Here is a 22086-nt window from a genome sequence, read left to right on the forward strand (position 1 = left end):
TAAACATGTTATAGAAATAAACGTCCTCTCCAACTACGACATAGAACAGGAATAGCAGGAGTAAAAACCAATGTATTTTACTAGGCAGTTGCTAAGTTTTAGCATGGAATAGGTTCGATCACATACCAAAGAAGGTTTACCTTTTGTTATCTCCTTCAGGACAGCACTGAGGCTTTCACAGTTAAGCATTAGCATATGCAAGCTTCAGAATTTTCATTTCTATTTAGGATCTCCAATCGCCTGTGGTGACCACTCCATTAATAGCTCTACTATAAATACCCGATCATGAGACAGTTTGGCACATTCTCCTTGTTTTTTAAATGTGGTTTAGCTCTGTTTGAAAACATGACCTCTTTATGCTACATTCTTCAAATTTAAAGGACAGAATATTTTATTCCTGAAATAAAAAGCTTTTATGGGGGGGGGAGGCTGACCAAGAAGAGAATTCATTCTCATAAAACTCACGCACATAGCCACTGAAAAGTAGAATCAACTTCCCACTTAAGAGTCTGGGTCACTGAATTATCAATAGTGACTGGTAAACAATCCAAATTCTCTGGGTAGCTGCACCTGTATTTTCTCTGGGTTATGGAATGGTGGCCTCAAGTGTCCTTGGAATTCTAAGAAAAGAATTAACTCTACACACACAAAAATAGGTGAAATGAAATTTTTCTTTTGTTGAAGTATTTTAATGTACACTAATATTATGAGTGCATATTAAGTAATATATTAATTGTTAAAAATAATGCAGGGAGCACCTTACATTTCCAGCCAGTTGAAAAGGAAGTTTTGAGCCTCCTTTCCTTCTCACAGGAGTACTTGGGAAATGAAGTCATTGTATTAGATATATGAACATATAGTTCTGTAACTGGCTCAGTATTTTCCTTATTGACAATTTCTTGCCCAATTTTAAATGCTCAAGTATAATCACTTCTGGTAGTTGAGTGGAAAGTAAAATATCACTGAAGTGGAAGAAATAAATGACCTAACACATGTGAAAGAGATAAAACTTCTTAAGTTTTATCATTTAATCCCCTCAATTTCACATATATTTGGAAAATATATACATGCTTACAAATATATATATATATGTAAGCATGTATAAGCATGTGTGTGTGTATATATATAAATATATATATATATAAAACTTAAAGAAGGAAGTAAAAACTTCAAAGGTTTTTTAGATGCTTCAAAGGAACCCTCTTTTCACATTTTCCTTCCAGAGATGTCTGTAACTTTATGAGTCCACTTAGAAGGCTCCATTCCAACCTAGAGTGGCATAACAGAGAGGACAACCATACAAAAACCAATCACAAAGACCACTATGCAGAATGACACCAGGTACTTGATTTTTAAATATATATATATATACATATATATATATATATATACACACACACATTAAATAAGCTATAATGTATTATTAAAAACATGTTTAATATATTTAATATTTAAATATATTTTTAAGAAATGGTTTTCTTTACTCTTACAAATACTTTTTAAATTTGTCCAATTTAATCATCCAACTGGCAAAGCAAAGCGACCCCACGCTTGATCCAGTGCTGGGTGGGCTGGTCTGTTTTCAATGACATTGCGATGACAAAATTCGTGGAATGTCCTGTGGTGGAAAGGGTTCCTTTGCGTTCACTTGTCTTGTAGAGGGGGCAGACATAGGCACTGGATTTCACAATCTGAGACTTTTGAGCTTGAAAGAAAAGGAAATGTTCACTTATTAAAGGGGCAATAGCCACTGTACTAAAAGAACAGCATTTATCTTGCAATAAAATGGCTGGTCCTGAATTTAAGGTCTTGATTATGAGATTTGCAGACCTGAAAGTTTTTTTAAGTTATGTTGTAAAGCAAGGCAAGTTATTTCATATGGACTACGATTCTAGGACTAGAAGACTAGAATTGGTTTTAAAATCACTTAGCAGCCATGAAGAAACTTAAGAGGATTTATAAGGAAGGAGTAAGCGAGGGAGAAGGTAGTGAAGAAGGAACAAAAAATGCAGGGTGGGCAGTAGGGAAGGCACAAAAGGAGAATCACAGCTGCTTGGAGCTCTAGATAAGAAACCCATACATTAGAAGCGGAAGTTTCTATTTGTGTTTACATTGTTAATAGGAAAAACACATCAACTCTAACCGACTCAGAAACAATCTATGTACAATTCCTGAAATGTCAGGTACCAGATGTTAGGAGCTAAGGCCATATTTCTGATCATCACAGTTGACTCACATTAATTATGAAAATATTTGAGAGGTTGGGTGGTGATTTACAAATGTTCTCATTTACTGGTATTTAAGAATTTTTTAAAAAAATTGGTAAGAGAAAACAAAAGAGTGAGCCAAATATTCTCAGACCTGTGGGCAAATGATAGCAGGAGGAGGAAAGGACCAAGTGGGTTAATGCTGGCTTCTACCCTGCCTATGCCTAAGGCTTCCCTGTCTATGTCTGAAGCTCCTAGGGTTTCCAAAAGCCAGAGAATGCTGCTCACCAGCAGGAGACACGGGAGACCGTGTCAGGCTTCTTTGTGTCGCTGAGCTGTCTGTAAAAGGAATTCAGGATCAAAATATGGATGGGTAACTGCACGATCTCCAAAATTCATTGTAGATGTGTTGGGGAGGGGTAAAGAAAGTGATACACCTTGGGGGGTAGCATTTGGCACAGAGGTTAAGCCAGTCAGGACACCCACATCCTATAATGGGGTGTGAGGGTTTCCAGTTCCGGCTCTGCTTCCGGCCAATGTGCACCCTGGGAGGCAGCAACTGATTGCTCAAGGACTTGAACCCCTGCCATCCACATGGGAGACCTCAAATTCCAGGAGCATTTGGGAAGTGAACCTGCAGATGGAAGATCTATGTCTGTCACTGTTTCTCTCCTGCTTCTCTGTTGTTCAAATAAATAAAAGAAATTTTTTAAAAAGAAAGGAAAATGATATATCCCATGGGCTAAAAGCATAGAAATGCAAAATGACAGTCTTTAAGTTATACACATACCACATATAAAAATGGAGAACAGTAGATATCCAATGTCAATATTCCATCATAATTTATTATAATGGAGCTAAATCTTAAAAGGTTTGAACAGAAACTTATTGGGGCTCAGTTAATAGCACCTTAATTATTCTCCCCCCAACTTGAAGAAATCTTGTTAAAAGCATATTTACTTGGTTTAATCCATATGATGGGCATCAGGTCAAACAGAAGTTTGGGATATTGTTCAGCAAGCAATCCACTGTGAAGAGAAATTGACAAATCTTGTTAGAAATAACAAGATTTATGAAATTGGCTTCTTAGAGCAGATTGCTACTTACACGCTGGCTTTTAATTTAAGACAGGACCAGAGATACGGAGGAAAACAAGTATTAAAAAAAAAAAAAAAAGCAGCAGCAGCATTGAGAAGGAAAAAAAAAATGAAAGAAAGGTAAAGTGGAGGAGCTGGCCCTGTGGCGAAGGGGTTTAAGCCACCGCCTGCAATACCAGCATCCCATATGGGTACTGGTACTCAGCTGTCTTCTATGGCCTTGGAAAGCAGCAGATGGCCCAACTGCTTGGGCCCTTGCACCCACAAGGGAGACCAGAGCAGCTCCTGGCTTTGGATTGGCACAGCTCTGGCCATCGCAGCCATCTGGGTAGTAAACCAGTGAATGGAAGACCTCTCTCTCTCTCTACCTCTGCCTCTCTGTAACTTTGCCTTTCAAATAAATAATCTTTTTTTAAAAAAAAATCTCATATGGATGTTCAAGTCCTGACTGTTGCATATCTGATCTAGCTCCCTACTAATGTGCCTGGGAAAGCAGCAGAAGATGTAACAAGTGCACAGGCCCCTGCACCCACGTGGGAAACTGGAAGAAGCTCCTGGCTTCGTTCTGTTGGACCAAACAACACAATCCTGGCTATTGTGGTCATTTGGGCAGTGAACCAGTGAGTGGAAGACTTCTCTGTGCCTCTGCCTTTCCCTCTCCTTAACTCTACCTTTCAAGTAAAAACATAAATCTTTAAATAACACTGAGAACAAGAAGTTGTGTTAAACCACAGAAGGCCCCAAATAGCCAATAGAATATTGAGCAAAAAGAACAAAGTAAGAGGCATTACATTACCTGACTTTAAGATGTATTACAAAGCTACAGCAATTAAAGCAGTATTATACTGGCATTAAAAAAAAAAAAAGACACAGACCAATGGAACAATAAAAAGATTCTCGAAGTAAACCTATGAGATCTACAACCAACTGATCTTTGACAAAGGTACTAAGAATATTCGTTGGAAAAAGGACAGTTTTTCAACAAACGGTGCTTGGAGAACTGGACCTCCATATACAGAAGAATCAAACTAGATACCCCTACCCATCTCTCATCATGTACAAAAATCAACTTGAAATGGATTAAAGACCTAAGTGTAAGACCAGAAACTTTGAAACTAGTAGTAGGAAATATACGGGAAATGCTTCATGACATTGCAATGGGCAAGGATTTTTTGGATCAGAACCCAAAAAAACAGGAAACAAAATAAAGAAAAAAAGAGGCAAATGAGATTTCATCAAATTAAAGAACTTCTGCATAACAAAATAAACAACCAACATGGTGAAGAGACACCCTACAGAATGACAGACAAGATTTTTAAGTTAAACATCTGACAAGGAGTTAACAGCCAGAATGTCTAAGGAACAAAGACAATTCAATAGCAAATAGTAAATAATTCTACTTTTTAAACGGATAATAAATCTAAACCGTTTTCTCAAAGGAAAACATATAAAAGGCCAAGAATACAAGAAAAAATGCTCAGTATCACCAATCATCAGGGAGATGTGAACCAAAATCACAATGAGATGTCCCATCACTCCATTTAGATTTGCTGTTATCAAAAAGACCACAAGGTAAGGAGCACTGATGAGGATGTGGAGAAAAGCGAAGCCTTGCACACTGCTGCTGGGAATGCAGATCAGTACTGCCACTGCAAAACAGTATGGAAGTGCCTCAAAAAGTGAAAACAGAACCGCTATGTGACCCAGCAATCCCAGTGCTGAGTGTCCACCCGGGGGAGATGATATCTGTGGAAAACACATCTGTGCTCCCAGGTTTATTGCAGCACTGTTCACAATTGCCAGGAAATGCAAACAACCTAAGTGCCCCTTTATGCATAAAGAAAATGGGGTACATACACACAACGGAATACTATTCACCCATTAAAACAGCTCAAATCCGGAGGTCATTATGTTAAGTGAAATAAGCCAAACACAGAAAGACCAGTAATGCGTGATCTCACTCGTACATGGACTCTAAAAAAAGTTGATCTCATGGATGTTAAGAATATATAAAGGTGGGTACCGAAGTCTGGGGAGGGCAGAGCGTGATGGAAGCATGAGCAAAGGTTGATTCATGAATATTAAGTTACAGTTACGTAAGAATAAGAAGTTCTGGTGTTTGGGGCTGGCCCCCCTCAGTTAAAGCTTTTAAAAAATACTTCTAAAAATAAAATCTGGGGGCTGGCCCTGTGGCATAGCAGGTAAAGCCGCTGCCTGCAGTACTCTCATCCCATATGGGTTCCAGTTTGAGTCCCGGCTGCTCCACTTTGATCCATCTCTCTGCTATGGCCTGGGAAAGCAGTATAAGATGTTCCAAGTACTTGGACCCCTGCACCTGCGTGGGAGACCTGGAAGAAGCTCCTGGTTTTGGATCGGCACAGCTCAGGCTGTTGTGGCCAACTGGGGAGTGAACCAGCGGATGGAAGACCTCTCTTTGCCTCTCCTTCTCTATGTAACTGATTTTCATATAAATAAGTAAATCTTTAAAAAATTTGGGGGCCAACGCTATGGCACAGCGGGTAAAGCCAACACCTGCATTGCCGGCATCCCATATGGGCACCAGTTCGAGTCCTGGCTGCTCCACCTCCTATCCCTCTCTCTGCTATGGCCTGGGAAAGCAGTAGAAGATGGCCCAGGCCCTTGGGCCGCTGCACCTGTGTGGGAGACCTGGAAGAAGCTCCTGATTCTTGGCTTGGAATCAGCACAGCTCCGGCCGTTGCAGCCAATTAGGGAGTAAACCAGCAGATGGAAGACCCCTTTCTCTGCTCTCCTTCTCTCTCTGCATAACTCTGACTTTCAAGTAAAATAAATAAATTTTTTTAAAAACTTGGTTTATTTTCACTTTGACACATTGATTGTTGGAAAGAAGAGGAAAAAATGAACAAACATATAAAGCAAAGTAAATCAAGAAAAAATGGAAGTATAGTGATGAACAAACAAACAAGAAGTCATTGAATGAACCATGTGTAGCTGAGTCTCCGCATACTGTCTCAGGATTACCTCTCCAGAATCACTTGCTTAATCCTTTTTATGCCCTTTTTCCTTAGTCTTTTTCTTTTCTTTTCTTTTTTTTTTCTAAGATTTATTTATTGGGGCTGGCGCTGTGGTGTAGTGGGTTAAAGCCCTGGCTTGAAGTGCCGGCATTCCATATGGGTGCCAGTTCTAGTCCTGGCTGCTCCACTTCCAATCCAGCTCACTGCTGTGGCCTGGGAAAGCAGTAGAAGATGGCCCAAATCCTTGGCCCCTGCACCCACATGGGAGACCCAGAGGAAGCTCCTGGCTCCTGGCTTCGGATTGGCGCAACTCCATCCATTGCGGCCATCTGGGGAGTGAATCAGCGGATGGAAGACCTCTCTCTCTGTCTCTTCTCTCTCTGTAACTCTGTCTTTTAAATAAATAAAATAAATATTAAAAAAAAAACAAAATTAAAAAAAAAAGATTTATCTATTTGAGAGGCAGAGTCACAGAGAGAGGGGTCTTCCATCCACAGGTTCATTCCCCAAATGGCTGCCAATGGCTGGGGTTGGGCCAGGCAGAAGCCAGGAGCCAGGAGCTTCTTCCAGGTCTCCCACGTGGGTGCAGGGGCCCAAGCACTTGGGCCATCTTCCACTGCTTTTCCAAGTCATTAGCAGAGATCTGGATCAGAAGTGGAGCATCTGGGACTCAAACCAGAGTGCATATAGGATGCCTGCACTTCAGGTGAAGGCTTAACCTACTATGCCAGTGCCAGACCCTACCTCAGTTTTTTTTTTTTTTTATTTGAAAGTCAGAGTTACACAGAGAGAGAAAGAGAGGCAGAGAGGAGAGAAGAGAGGAGAGAGAAGAGAGGAAAGAGAAGAGAGGAGAGAGAGAGAGAGAGAGAGACAGAGAGAGAGAGAGAGAGAGGTCTTTCATACACTGGTTCATTCCCCAGTTGGCCACAATGACTGGAGCTGTGCTGATCCAAAGCCAGGAGCCAGGAGCTTCTTCCCAGTCTCCCATGTGGGTGCAGGGGCCCAAGTGCCTGGGCCATCTTTGACTGCTTTCCCAGGCCATAGCAGAGAGCTGGATCAGAGCAGTGCCAGCCCCTACCTAGTTTTTTTTTTTTTTTTTTTAAAGATTTATTTATTTATTTGAAAGTCAGAGTTACGCAGAGAGAGAAGGAGAGGCAGAGAGAGAGAGGGGTCTTTCATCCACTGGTTCATTTCCCAATTGGCCACAATGATTGGAGCTGTGCTGATCCAAAGCCAGGAGCCAGGAGCTCCTTCCCAGTCTCCCATGTGGGTGCAGGGGCCCAAGTGCCTGGGCCATCTTTGACTGCTTTTCCAGGCCATAGCAGAGAGCTGGATCAAAGTGGAGCAGCTGGGACTAGAACCAGTGTCCATATGGGATGCCAGTGCAGCAGGCAGAGGATTAACTCACTGCGCCACAGCGCTGGCCTCCCCTGTCTCAGTCTTTAATGCTTCCTTGGTAGCACAATCTAACCCTGACTCTGGAAACAGAGGATTTGGTCAAAAAATGGATTGTTGAAGTCCAGGGTTCCAAGGAAACTACGTCCCCTTCTTCTTTCCTATCCCTATTTATTTCAAACAGAAATAGCAGGAAATTCAATATTTATCCTAAATATATTTTAAAAAGGTTTATTTCTTCATTTGAAAGTCAGAGACAGAAACAGAGAGAGAGAGAGAGAGAGAGAGAGATCCCATCTGCTGGTTCACTTCCCAAGTGTCACCAACAGCCGGAACTGGGCCAGGCTGAAGGCAGGAGCCACAAGCTTGGTGTTTCTCATATGGGTGCAGAGGCCCAAGGATTGTCCTCCCAGGCACACCAGCAGGGAGCTGGATCAGAAGTGGAGCAGCTGGGACCCAAACCAGTGTCCATATGGGATACCTGACTACAAGCAGCAGCTTAACTCTTTAATCCACAGGGCCAGTCCCTATTCTAAATATCTTGATGAAAGAAAAAAGTTTTCTATTCATTAATAGAAATGGGAACTTTATTGTAACTGTAAACTGTTTAAAAGTGAAGTGTCAAAATGGTGTTTCAGCCAGCATTGTGGAGCAGCAGATTAAACAGTTGTATTGCCACCATCCCATATGAGTAACCATTGGCGTCCTGGCTGCTTTGCTTCCAATCTAACTCCCTTCAAATATGCCTGGGAAGGCAGTGGAAGATGGGTCAAGTGTTTGGATTCCTGCCACACACTGGGAGACCAGGATGGAGTTCCTGACTCCTGGCTTTGGCCTGGCCCAGATCTGGTTATTGCAGCCATCTGAGAGTAAAGCAGCAGAACTAAGATCTCTCCAGATCTCTCCTACTCTCTGTGTCTCTCCTATCTTCTCTTTCTGTCACTCTTTCAAATAAATAAATAAATAAAATTTTTTTTTTCAAAGAATGGGCATTTGGTCTAACAGTTAAGATACTAATTGGGACACCTGCATCCCATATCAGAGTGACAGAGTTCAAGTCCTAGATCTGTTCCTGATTCCAGCTTCCAGCTAATGCACACCTGGGAGGCAGCAGGAATGGCTCAAGTGGTTGAGTCCCTGAAAGCTACGTGGGAGGCATGGATTGAGTCCTGCTTTGGTGCCCAGGCACTAAGGGAGTGAGCCAAGGGATGGGAGTGCTCTCTGTCTCTGTTTCTGACTCGGTCTCTCAAATATATAAATAATTCAATTTTAACAAGTGAGGTGTCCTACATATTACAAAATGGAAGGTACCAGTAATAAATCAAGAGCAGAGAGGTGATTTCGGCTAACTTTTCTACTAATAAAGCCACTAAGATATTGCCTAAAATCTGTTCAGTACCTAAAAACAATTACTCCAATCTGAGTTAGAGTTTACATAAAAAATCTGCTGTTATTTATTACTTGATTTCTTTTTTTAAAATTTATTTGACAGGTGGAGTTATAGTCAGTGAGAGACAGAGAGAAACGTCTTCCTTCCATTGGTTCATTCCCCAAATGGCTGCCACGGTGCTGCGCCGATCCTAAGCCAGGAGCCAGGTACTTCTTCCTGATCTCCCATGTGGGTGCAGGGCCCAAGCACTGCCCTCCCGGGCCACAGCAGAGAGCTGGACCGGAAAATGAACAACTGGGACTGGAACGCGGCACCCACATGGGATGCCAGCGTTGCAGGCAGAAGATTAACCAAGTGAGCCGTGGCACCGGCCCTATTACTTGATTTCTTAGAAAAGGCCTTTTGGCTTAAAAAAAAAAAAATGAACTAAGAAGCAGCCCGCTGTTGTATGCTATGATTCATCTATAGTGGAAAGGGTGTTGCAGTTGCAGCTACTGGCCTTTCCCTGTCCCAGCGTGCGCCGTCCAGGTACAGCCCGTGGATGTAGACGCCGTCTTCTGGCGACGTGTCGGATTTATCAGAAGGAATAACCTGAAGGGGAGAGGCACACACAGGCAGCTTAGACTTCTGCGGAAAACTGCTAAATCAGCGGGATACTTAAGACAGCTTTTTCAACTACTAATTTTTTTTTCATTCATAGATTGCAAAAAAATTTTATTCTGTATAGTTCTTGTTCAAGCATTCTATCAGGTTTTACTGTACCTCATATTAGTTTTTGCTAAGGTAGAAAAACAGCTTGGAATTATTTGCATCACTTATGGAGATACACAAGAGTTCTGTACTAGAGATAACAAAACAAATATGACACACTTTTTTTTTTTCATGGAGCACAAAGAATGGAAAGAAGTAAGATTTATTTATAATGGGTTATGATATTTAAATTCTGCATACTTTCCTTGTTTAAATACAAGACTGTGATGTGGTGATTCATCGTTAAGTTTAAGGAGTTACTTTACCTCAAACTCAAATCCTAGTAAATCAATAGGGATGGTGTATTTTCTGGCATAATTCTGCATTGCTCCAGTTAAAAAGGCTTGGGTGAAAAAGAAACCTGACAGCCAAAACACACAAGGTTTTCCTGAATCGTGCCAGACCTACAAAGAGAAAATAGCATAGGTTATATCCCCCTGACACTCACTTCCCAATTCTGCTTTTTGCCTGAGCTGCCCACACTTCCCACCCTGGTTCTCTTCTCTGACATCAAACGCACAGCCTGCCTCATCTCTCCTGGATACTCTCCCCTTTCAGTTCATCTTTCTGGAAATTCCAAAATAATTTGAGCATTAACCTGAATGAGATATAATTTGAAAGACTCATGTTCTGCACAAAGTCCAAGGTAAATCGTTCACGGATGTATTGTATGACTGACCCCACTCCCAAACAACCGTCTACAAGCATGTCACACATTTTACTAATGATAGCTTTCTTGTGTTGGTTCCAATTCCTCAACCCTCTTTAGCACCTTGTCTCCATGTCCACTGCCCCTCCAGTCTGGATCCTCACAGTCTTCTTTCTCTATCACTGTGTATTGCCTCTTTGCTTCTTCCCTTACTCTGCTCCACTTATCTTGAACCAGGCTGCCAGCACATACGTCGCCATGCACAGTGGTGACCTACAACTCTTCCGTGACCTACCAGATTCTTCATTGACCCACCACATTAAAGGCTAAACCTTTTGGTCTCCTATTCAAGACAGTCTGGTCCCAAATTGTATTTTAAGCTCTCGTTTCCTGCTGTATTCAAGCACCTGACATTCTAATCATACCTGACTATCTGGTGTTGTCTTCTGTGTGAAGTGGACATCTATTGCTAAATACATGGTACCGCCCCACCCATCTTCCCTCGGGAGGACAAACCCTGCTACCACCTGTGCTCACTTCCTGGGGAAGTCGTGTTATCCACGCTCAGCCAGTCACAGTGATTCATTCAGCAATGGACACGTGGCCCAATCAAATCCAGAAATGCAGAAACTCTTGCTGGGACTTCTGGTCAAAAGATTACTCAGCTCTTTGAAGTTGTATGGACGTGAGGCCAGAGTTGCTACTGCGACCTTGCTACCATCAGAGAGGACTCAAGAATGGAGTTAAAGGAATCCAGTTAAGAGGTCAAGTGCAAGAAGCCAGGGGCAGGACTTTCCTTCTCAGGTCAAACCTACCTGTACCCACTTTACCCTCAAGGTTTTTCACTTACAGAGGGAACCAACTTGATTTGTGCTCATCAGCATTTCTCCTCAGTCATACGTGGCCTGGTGCCATTCTTCCACAGTCATGTGCTCTCAGTCCCTTTCCTTTCTTTGTAGGGTCAAAAACCACTCATCCTTTAGACCCAGTTCAAGGTCTACATCTGTGATCCAAACTTTGCTTTCCTGGGTCCAAGTTCTTTGAACTCCCAGAGCACTTTACAGGTTGATCTTTAATGACAAAGCCCTTATGGCAGTATATTAATTTTTTAAAGATACACAGCTTGTTTCTCTGTAAGCTACTGGCAGTTTGAAGGCAGGACTCAGGTTGCAATCATCTTTTTTTTTTTTTATCACAGAGCACACAACAGGAAGCTTTGCACAAAGTGGGATCTCAACTCATACATGTTGAGTGAGCAGATGAATCAGTGAAAGGTACATTGTCTCTAAACAAGAAGTCCACTGTGGGAGGAAGCCAGCTTTACTACCTGGGAGGCAGGGAGAATACAGGACAAGCCAGCAGACCAAAACAGAGCTGGAGTCTGATAAGGGTCATAGCTAAGCAGGACCAGCCCAAGAATGCAGGAAGAACCCAGAAGGCACATGTATGGCAAACGTTCACTCACCCAAGACTTCATTCAGTCCAGCATTTCACCACTGCCACAGTCCACTACCTATACAATCCCTTGAGTTAGCTACCATCTGGGAAGAACTTAGTGCAAGCCAGGCAGTGTGCTTAGCACACTCATTTAGTCCATAAATAGTGAATGAGGGATTATTCTGCACATCTTACAGGGAGGAAACAGGTGTAGAAAGATGAGTAACTTGTTCAGTCCTAAGAATAGTGCATGAGGCCGGCGCCGCGGCTCACTAGGCTAATCCTCCGCCTTGCGGCGCCGGCACACCGGGTTCTAGTCCTGGTCGGGGCACCGGATTCTGTCCCGGTTGCCCCTCTTCCAGGCCAGCTCTCTGCTGTGGCCAGGGAGTGCAGTGGAGGATGGCCCAAGTCCTTGGGCCCTGCACCCCATGGGAGACCAGGAGAAGCACCTGGCTCCTGCCATCGGATCAGCGCGGTGCGCCGGCCACAGCGCGCCAACCGTGGCGGCCATTGGAGGGTGAACCAACGGCAAAGGAAGACCTTTCTCTCTGTCTCTCTCTCACTGTCCACTCTGCCTGTCAAAAAAAAAAAAAAAAGAATAGTGCATGATCCTGATTTACCCCAACATTTTTGCTAGTGTAGGAAAATGCTATGGACTGCATGTTTCTCCTTCTCCACAATTCACATGTTGAAACCTTCATCTCCAATGTGATGGTATTTGGCGATGATGGCTTAGTAATGAGATCATGAGGGTGGAGGCTAAAGGAGTTAGTGCTCTGATATGAAGGACAGAAGAGGACTCTCGCTCACCCTCCTGTCTGAGCCAGGAGAGCATCCCACTATCTCAGCCTTCCTAACTTCTAGAACTGTTGAGAAGTAAAGGTATGTTATGTCATCCAGTCTCTTTTACAGCATTATAGGCAGGCCAAATGAAAAGGATGTGTAGGGCAAATGGTAAGCGAGAAGTGAGAAAAGGAAAAAGTTTCCTTAGCATATTAACTCTGAGAAGCATTAGGAGCTGCAGCAGAGTTTGGAGGGAAGATGTTGAGAAAGCCAGGCAGCTTCCGCAGGGGTCAGAGGGCCATGGAAGAAAGGCTTTCAGGATTCCACTCCATGCTGTTTCTTTTTTATACGTACAGTCTATATAGAAAGCTCTTAAACATGAAAATGAAGACCAAAAGCAAAACAGGTGTAGGATGTGAATAAACAATTCAAAGAAGAAGCAAGCACACATGCCAAAAGCAGCCCAGGCTCATTAATAATAAAACAAACCAGGGCCAGAACAATATATGAATGACCTTTTAGACTGATAAAATTTACAAGGGACACAGGAGAAAAGCCTGTCTCTCCACACCTTCGCAACCACTTTGTCAGTTTTTTAGCGAAACAAAGCTTTTGTATAAAAAGGCAACTGGGCACTGGAAGACCATATATCTTGTAAATGTCTAAGAAATATTTTTAGGATTCCCCTCACTCCATCATCCTGCATAAACATCAACTACTGGATGGGGCAAGTATGGAGATGAGGAGGAAAAGTAGTACCTGCTTTGTTTACCTGTGCCCTGAACACCTGTGTATATGTGTGCATGAAGGTATATGTACAGGGGATTAGAAACACTCATTTTCCCCCTGGTTTTTTAAGTGATAAGAAGCACTGACTTTAGGACAATGGCCAGTTGCTGATAAAACTAACACTCAGGTTATTTTTTTTAACTTATCATGGATACTAAAATCACAAGACAATATTAAATTGTGGTTTCAGAGAAATGCAAACTTAGAACCTTAAAAACTATAAATGTTGCTAAATATTTGGGTTTGGGTAATGTGAAATTTTAATTTTCTACATTTTATACTCAGTACTTTGAAATATATGTTTTTTCAATATTCTAAAATTCTGGTTAAATTTCCTGGAAACTACTGATTGCATTTTATTCAAGTCAGAGACATTCAAGTGACCACAGCCAATTACTAACATCTTCCTAGTTAACAATGGCAATGACAACAATATACATGTATATGTATAATAATCTTTTACCTGTAAAAATTCCAACCGGGCTAGGAAATCTGTGATGTAACTTCCTAGGGGCTTAAGACTTGGGTATGACCGTTTTGCCCATATTTCTGGAACCTTTCCAATAAGTAAGCTGCCAGACAGGGCCTCCAGCGCAGAGTCCATTACAACAACACCCTTAATCGCCTTTTCAAGGTCCCATAGAGTGTTGCGTATAGTTCTAATCAAACTGCAAGGGAAGAAATGACGTCATTACCATATACGTGACAGGAAATGTCAACATTCAGTCTCAAGAAGACATAGCAGCCATCTCATTTACAGCTTTAGAAGAATGCTTCCCAAAGTGTGGGCCCCTTGCACTTGGCAGTATGTGAGGCAATTTTAGACAATGCTTGGATGAACCTTTTTCATTTTCATCATTACAAACATTTTAAAATATAGAAAAAACCCAGTGTGTCAAAATTTTTGCTTTCTGGCTATTATTGCTTAGGAGCTAGGGTAATTCATTATTATATTTTTTTAAAATTACATATTTATTTGAAGGACAGAGGGAAAGAGAGAGCTTTCATCTGCTGGTTCATTCTGCAAATGGCCAAGACTGGGTCAGGCTGAAGCCAAGATCTTGGAACTCTATGTGGTCTCCCACATGGGTAGGAGGGGCCCAAGGACTTGGGCCATCTGCTGCTTTCCTAGATTCATTAGCAGGGCTGGATGGGAAGTGGTACAGCTGGGACTTGAACTAGCACTCATATGGGATGCCCTCATTGCAGATAGCAGCTTAACCCACTGTGCCTCAATGCCAGCCCCTATTATTGTATTGTATATTGACCAATTATAGTTGTATATGTCCATGAGGTACAAAGTGATATCATCTTTTAATACAATGTGGAATGACTAAATCCAATTAATATATCTCCTCAAATACATAACTTTTCTGTGGTGAGAGCATTAGAATTTTCTCTTCGTAATATTAAAATGTATATACTCAATTATTAACTATATCCAGCAGGCAGTTACTGATCTTAGAAACAATCAAGCTTATTCCTCCTGTCTGAGGCTCTGTACCTTCTAATGAGCATCTCTCCAGTCGTTCTACACCCCGCCCTCTGGTTACCACCATTTTACTCTCTGCTTCTTTAAGTTCAATTGTTTTATATCCCACAAGAGAGGGAGAACATGGATTCATCTGTCTTTTGGTATATACCTTATTTCATTTAAAGGATGTTCTCCAATTTTATCCATGTTGTCACAAATGACAGAGCTTCTTCCTTTTTTAAGGCTAAATAGTATTCCACTGTGTACATACAAGTATTTCACATTTTCTATTCATCCCTTGATGGCCCCTGAAGTTGATTCTGTAATGTGGCTATTGTGAACAGTACTGCCACGAAAGTGGGCGAGCTGACAGCTCTTACACATACTGACATCAAACCTTTCAGATAAATGTCACAAGTGGGACTCCTGGATCACAGGGTATCTATATTCTTAGCTTTTTGAGAAAGCTCCAAGCTATTTTTGATAAGGGCTATATTTACATTCCCACCAACAGTGTACAGGGGTTCCCCCATCTCCACATCTATTTTGTCTGTTTTGATAACAACCATTCCAACAGGCATGAGGTGAAATCTCATTGTGGTTTTAATTTGCATTTCCTCAGTGATCAGTAATGTTGGCCATCTGACTACTTTTGAGAAACAGCTATTCACGTTCAACATTTGTCTTGTTTCTTTTCTACAGAGTTCAGTTCCTTATGTATTTTGGATATAGTCCCTTAGCAGGTATATGACTTGCAAATTTTTTCTCTCATTTCATAGATTGCCTCTTCACTAGATTGTTTCCTTTGACAGGCAGAAGCTTTTTCCTATGATGTAATCCCACTTGCATATCTTTGATTTTGTTGCTTGTACTTGGGGTCAAATCTAAAAACATATCATTGCTCAGACCAATTTAACATAGTTTTCTCTTATCTTTTCTTCTAGGAGTTTTGCAAGTTCAGGTCTTATATTTAAGTCTTTAATCCTTTTTGAGTTGATGTTTGTATATGGTATGAGACAAAAGTCCAAGTAATTCTTTTGTATATGGATACTCAGTTTTTCTAACATCTATTATATATTTTTGGTATCTTTGTCAAAGCCCAATTTCCCAGGGCCAGTGCTATGGTATAGCAGATAAAACCGCCAACTGCAGTGCTGACATTCCATATGGGTGCCAGTTCTAGTCCTGGCTGCTCCACTTCTGATCCAGCTCTCTGCTATGGCCTGAGAAAGCAGTAGAAGATGGCCCAAGAGCTTGGGCCCCTGCACCCACATGGGAAACCCAGAAGCTCCTGGCTCCTGCCTTTGGATGGGCCCAGCTCTGGCCGTTGCAGCCATTTGTGGAGTGACCCAGCAGACAGAAGATCTCTCTCTCTCTCTCTCTCTCTGCCCCTTTGTAACTCTGTCTTTCAAATAATAAATATTCTCTTCCATTGGTTGATGTCTATATTATTTTTTTAAAATTTTTAATTGTTTAATTTATTTGAGAGAGAAAGTGAGTGAGTGAGTGTGTATGTGTGTGTGTGAGTGTGTGTGAGTGAGTGAGAGAGAGTTCATTCCTCAAATACCCACAATGTCCAGGGCTGGTCTGGGGCGACAGCCAGGAACACAATCCAGGTCTCCCACTTGGGTGTCAGGAACCCAATTACTTGAGCCATTACCACTGGCCGGAAGCTGAAGCCCAGAAAGACATCTATCTTTATGCCAGTACCATGCTGTTTTAATCACCACTGCTATATAATATAGTTTGAAATCACGTAGTTTGATGCCTTCAGCTTTATTGTTTTTACTCATGATTTCCTTGGCTGTCTTTGTGGTTTCATGTGAACTGTAGGACTGTTTTCCCCTATTTATGAAAAATGACATTGGAATTTTGATAGAGGTTGCACTGAATCTGTAGATTGTTCTGGGAAGACCTGGCTTATGTAAGCAGAGGACCATATAAGGAAAAATGTTAGGTAAATAACATCATAGCTGACATACAAATATGGAAAAAGTTATAAAGGTATTAGGAAGTTGCTGAAATAAACACTGTGGTAATACAGAAACTGTATATTCATTTCCATGCTTGCAAATACTTTCTTTCCCACTCAGGCCCAAACTTCAAGGAATACCATAACCATACCTGAGTGCTTCAGGCTAGAAGCGTCAGCCACTGAGAGATGGTGTTGTTATTATATGTAAATAAATAGAATCTTTGTATAAGAAAAACAGAATTAAGGCATCATCAATATATTTTGTTTTAAAATGTCAGCAAATCTGGAAACCAAAATAAACTTGGAAACATTTCAGAAAATATGTAACCAAATGAATTCTCCATTTTGTAAGCCAGTACTGTATTGCAGAAAATTCAATGAAAACCTTTCAAAGCAAATCATTTCCTTGTTATAAAAGGTTCCTAATCAACCTAGTTTGGATTCAGTAGAAAGAGGGAGGTGCTATGTGTGTCAGGTAGCAGAAAAATGACCAAAGATGTGGCTTCACACAGGCCTAACTCGTGTTCATTTGCCTTTAATTCCTCAGATTAGTAACAGACAGGTGGGAAGCTATGCCTAATGAGTGTTTTTAAACAGTAGGAAGAGATCCCTTTCATCACCATGCTTACATTATAAAAAATACTCTTTCTTCTGGGGCAGAAGGTTGTGGAACTTTTAAAAAAGGGAAAATTATAATGAAATGGCAGATTTTGACCATCATACAGAAATTTTTAAACTTGGTACCAGCATGTCTTTTCATAAATCAACTTTGGTTGATTGCCTTCTGAATCAAGGAATATAGGTCCTTACTTGTTAAATCTCTCCATTTCTTGTACTAACACAGTATTCATGCTCTCTTCATATCTCACAGGATATCTCAGTAGTGCTATTTCAATGTCAAAGTCACTTGGGAGCTGAAAGAATGGATTTTGAGAATCACATATTACTCTCGGAATGGATCACTGCTTTCCTCTAGCCATAACATCAACAGCAGCAAACACTAGGTTGTTATTAGGTCCAGTCACTATGCTCACTGCTTTCCACTCATTTTCTCGTTTAATCCTTACCATGTGATCTTAGCTGCCAATGTTGCTTCTATTTTTCTGATAAGGAGCTTTAAGTACAAGAGAGGTTAAGTTACTGACCCAAGCGCACACACCCAAAAAATGATCTGTGTAAATCCATGTCTGTGATTCTAAGGCTCACATTCTTTAAGTATCATGTCACTTTGTCAAAAATATATTTTTGAAAGTATGATTTCTTTTTCTAAGTTGAATCACATTTTCCACTGATTTACCTTTTCATAACTGCTTTATATTTATTTCTAATAAATGGTCAAGGGGCTCCAAACTGCTTGGCTTATGCTTTTATCATTAATCATCTATATAAATGTAGCAGGGTTCCCAGGCGTGGAGAGACAGAGGCCACTGAGTGTTTGAGTCCTCTCAGAGACCTCAGAGATGCTTGAGAAGTGATGATGGTGGTTTAGAAGTGACCATCAGTCCCATGACTCTGGAATTCATACTCCTGAAGGGGTCAGGGAAATCCTCAATCAGCGAAGTCCTAAGCTAAGAGAGCTGACTGCTCAGACTGTCTTGGGGTGAAGATCCTCATGGGAAAAAAAAATCCTTCTAAGTCACAGTGGAAGGTGGCATCCCGCAAGGGCCCTCTGCCTCCGCACAACCCTCCTACCCAATTAAGTCCCAAATTAATCTGTTAGGTCTCCTGTTAGGCATCTTGAAAGAGCCAGCATTCTGTGAAGGCAAGAACCTCTCCCCAGAGGGCAAGACCACAGCAGCAGGAGAGGTCACGGGTGAGAAGAGGCAAAGAGCAGAAGCCGTAGCACAGGCATGGGGACTGGGGCAGGCCAGTCTGCTTTCCCTAGGGTCCAGGCAGGCCTGCCCCGTTCCCCCTCTAGTGGCCACAGGAAGGGTTACGGTTGGCAGGCTCACCTGAAGGAGTCACTGTGCAGCCCATGGGCTGCATGGTCAAGGGGACTAGGGGCCAGGTTCTGCTCTGTCCCAGTGCCTGATGCCAAAACATGGGAATAATGACAGCTGACCTGGAAAGGGTCTGTACTGGGGATCATCATCTTTTAAAAGTTCCCCAAGTAGTTTTCTATTGAATTTAAGACTTCACAGAAAAAAGATGACAACAGAGAATGCCATTCCAGTTCACTTAGCGGGGGTAGGTCCATGGGGCTGTCATGGAAAACAAAATCTGTAGCAGCCGACTTCACACTGCTTGTCTCCTGTGCCTCCTCGATTTCTTAAGACCCAGGTTAAAAACCACTCTCCTGGAGTCAGTGAGTTCAGATCATTTCCTCCTCCACTTAAAGAAGTAGGTCCTTAGGCTGGCGCCGCGGCTCACTAGGCTAATCCTCTGCCTTGTGGCGCCGGCACACCAGGTTCTAGTCCCGGTCGGGGCTCCAGATTCTGTCCCGGTTGCCCCTCTTCCAGGCCAGCTCTCTGCTGTGGCCCGGGAAGGCAGTGGAGGATGGCCCAAGTGCTTGGGCCCTGCACCCCATGGGAGACCAGGAGAAGCACCTGGCTCCTGCCTTTGGCTCAGTGCGGTGCACTGGCCGCAGCGCACCAGCCGCGGCAGCCATTGGAGGGTGAACCAATGGCAAAAAGGAAGACCTTTATCTCTGTCTCTCTCTCTCTCACTGTCCACTCTGCCTGTCCAAAAAAAAAAAAAAAAAAAAAAAGAAGAAGAAGAAATCCTTACCTTCAATTTAGACATGATAACAAATCATACGTGCATTAGCTCATCCACAACTACAGGTACAAAGAACTTTACTACGTGGCAGGCATTTCTCAAGCCACTTTCAATTCATGATCTCTTTCATGTTCTCAAAACCTTAGACAGTTGGAGCTGTTGTCACCACTTAGGAGATTTGAAAACTGATGCTGAGAGAGGCAGTCTCTTGCTCAAAGTCATAGGGCTGGTGATTGGAGTTTTCAGATTGCCACTTCCACCTCCACTCTATGACACACGAGATCTTTTACATTCAACTTTACCTTGTTCAGAATATCCGTGGTGATCTCTAACAGAATCTGGTCAGTGCCTTCTGAAGATCCGGTCTGTTTGGAGCCTCCTTGGGTAAGCAGCAAGGACTCAAAGAGGATTTTGGTTTGCTGAAGATCTTTGGAGATATCAACATTTTCATGTAATCCAAACACCTCCGGTTCTTGAGTAAATGGAAGTTTCTACCAGAAAATAGATTAAGCATGCACCACATTTTCATAGGATACTGAACAGCATCAGGATATACCATCCCAAAATAAGGCTACTATGGCAGAAGGAGTATTTCGAGCTGAAGATAATTAAAAATCAACAGATACAAAGTTTTCTTTGCCTTCCTTTTATCTGCTCAAAAGTAGGGCATAAATTCTCTTTGTTAAGGGAACAAAAAATTCTCCTTCTCTTGTACCAGGATCAGGAAAGCAACTCCTACCACCAGACCTGGAGGCCTGGTACTAAAATCAGTCTCCATAACCAGACCCTACTAAAGTAATCCTTAGCTTTCATTAATCTTCCCCACTTTGTTCTTTACAATTTTCCCACAATTTATTGCTCCTAGAAACTCAACCTCCCATTTACTTTGTCTAGTCTCTTCTCTGAAATTCATCACCCTTTGTTAAACTGGTATATAAACTCCCAGGTATAACTGCCTTTTCTGGTTTTCATTTCTTTTATGCAAAGCTCCCACACACATGAAAACATTAATATCAATAAAAACCATATGTCTTTTCTCCTGTTATTTGGTATTTGTCATTTTAATTTATAGGCCTCAGCCATTGAGCATAAGAGAATACATGGGGGAAAGGTTTTTTTCTCCCCTAAAATACAGTAATTCATAAGGCAGACATGTGCAGACCAAAATCAATTAAACATCAAATAACAGAAGATTCAAGCTTTTCCAATTTTCAGTACTTAGTAGTAAAAGAAGATTGAATTGGTAGAGATCGTGATACCTGTCTACACCTATACATTGGTGGGGAACATTTTACCACTTGCTGTTAGGAAAATCACACACATTCTAACCCTATTTTCAGTGACATCATTTACCTTAATAAATTCAATATAGTCATCATAGGTGCCTTTGGGAGGCGCATAGTAGTTGCCACTGGGAGAAAACTTATAATGAGGGTTTTCAATTATCTGTGAATTATAAAAGTCAGCCAGCATGGTTAACAGGAGACGTCTGTCCCAATCATCGGTCACTCTTCCTCCATAATTACACTCCCCAGTCAGGTAAGAGATGGCTTCAAATGGAATGGTATCATATTCATTTATAAATAGCTGAAACAAAGAGAAAGTAAAGTAAGAAAAAACTTAAAATCTTTCACTTCTTCTTAAGATGGCATTAAATATTCTCTACTTGTAGGAGGGGTATATCGTTATGGGTTGCCACTGGATAGCTGGGATGGGTAGTTTTACTTCAAATTATTTTGCTTATCTGCATCTCTCATCTTTTTTTCTGAAATAAATATGCATTGCTTTTCTAATGAGGAAATATTTAGTAAGAAAATTACCAGTGTTTTCCATATGAATTTGGATTAACTTTGTCAAAGGACTCTGGTTCTCAGCTGGGGTCAGCTTTGTCCCTGAGGGGACATTAGGCAATGTCTGGAGAAATCAAGTTAGTCACCACTGTAACAGGTGTTTGGTGCGCTAATGGCATCAACTGGGTAGAGCTCTGAGGTGCTGTTGAACAATGCACAGTGGAGCTACCCACAGTAATAGTGCCAAGACTGAGAGCCAGAGGCCAGTGCAATTTCACAATATGATAAAAACACAACAATTTCAAACTTTAGTGTCAGTTTCATTCATACGTCATGACTCAGTTCCATAAACAATCCAGATAGTTTCTAGTTTCCTTATTATTATGGTAATAACAGTAATAAAAACTGCTATTTTGCATAGATTTCACATTATCTTATTCATTTCCCAATAACTCTATACAATAGTAAACAATCTGGAAAGAGTAGTAAACAGTCTGGAAAATGTAAATTAATGTCAAGGCCGGAGTTTTTTTCTTCCAGTTTCAAATCCCATACTTTTTCTAGTATTTTGAAATTTTTGGTAGTGTGTGGATTAGGATGGTATAAGTTACGAGCTAAGAGATGTTCCTGTCCCTGGAG

General features: G+C 41.6%; 1 protein-coding gene across 1 annotated transcript in view; it reads right to left on the reverse strand.

Moving 5' to 3' along the window:
• Positions 1-1514: 1514 nt before the first annotated feature.
• DNAH12 (dynein axonemal heavy chain 12) overlaps positions 1515-22086 on the reverse strand; it is a 215349-nt gene continuing 194777 nt past the window's right edge. The window contains exons 66-73 of the mRNA XM_062200177.1: positions 21011-21244; positions 19960-20148; positions 17750-17853; positions 13954-14158; positions 10099-10236; positions 9582-9673; positions 3168-3235; positions 1515-1705 (exon numbers count right to left, since the gene is read on the reverse strand). Of these exons, the coding sequence (XP_062056161.1) occupies positions 1515-1705; positions 3168-3235; positions 9582-9673; positions 10099-10236; positions 13954-14158; positions 17750-17853; positions 19960-20148; positions 21011-21244 (1221 nt within the window). The remainder of the gene's footprint in view (positions 1706-3167; positions 3236-9581; positions 9674-10098; positions 10237-13953; positions 14159-17749; positions 17854-19959; positions 20149-21010; positions 21245-22086) is intronic.

The sequence above is a fragment of the Lepus europaeus genome, chromosome 9 (genome assembly GCF_033115175.1).
Source record: "Lepus europaeus isolate LE1 chromosome 9, mLepTim1.pri, whole genome shotgun sequence".
Taxonomy (NCBI): Eukaryota; Metazoa; Chordata; class Mammalia; order Lagomorpha; family Leporidae; genus Lepus; species Lepus europaeus.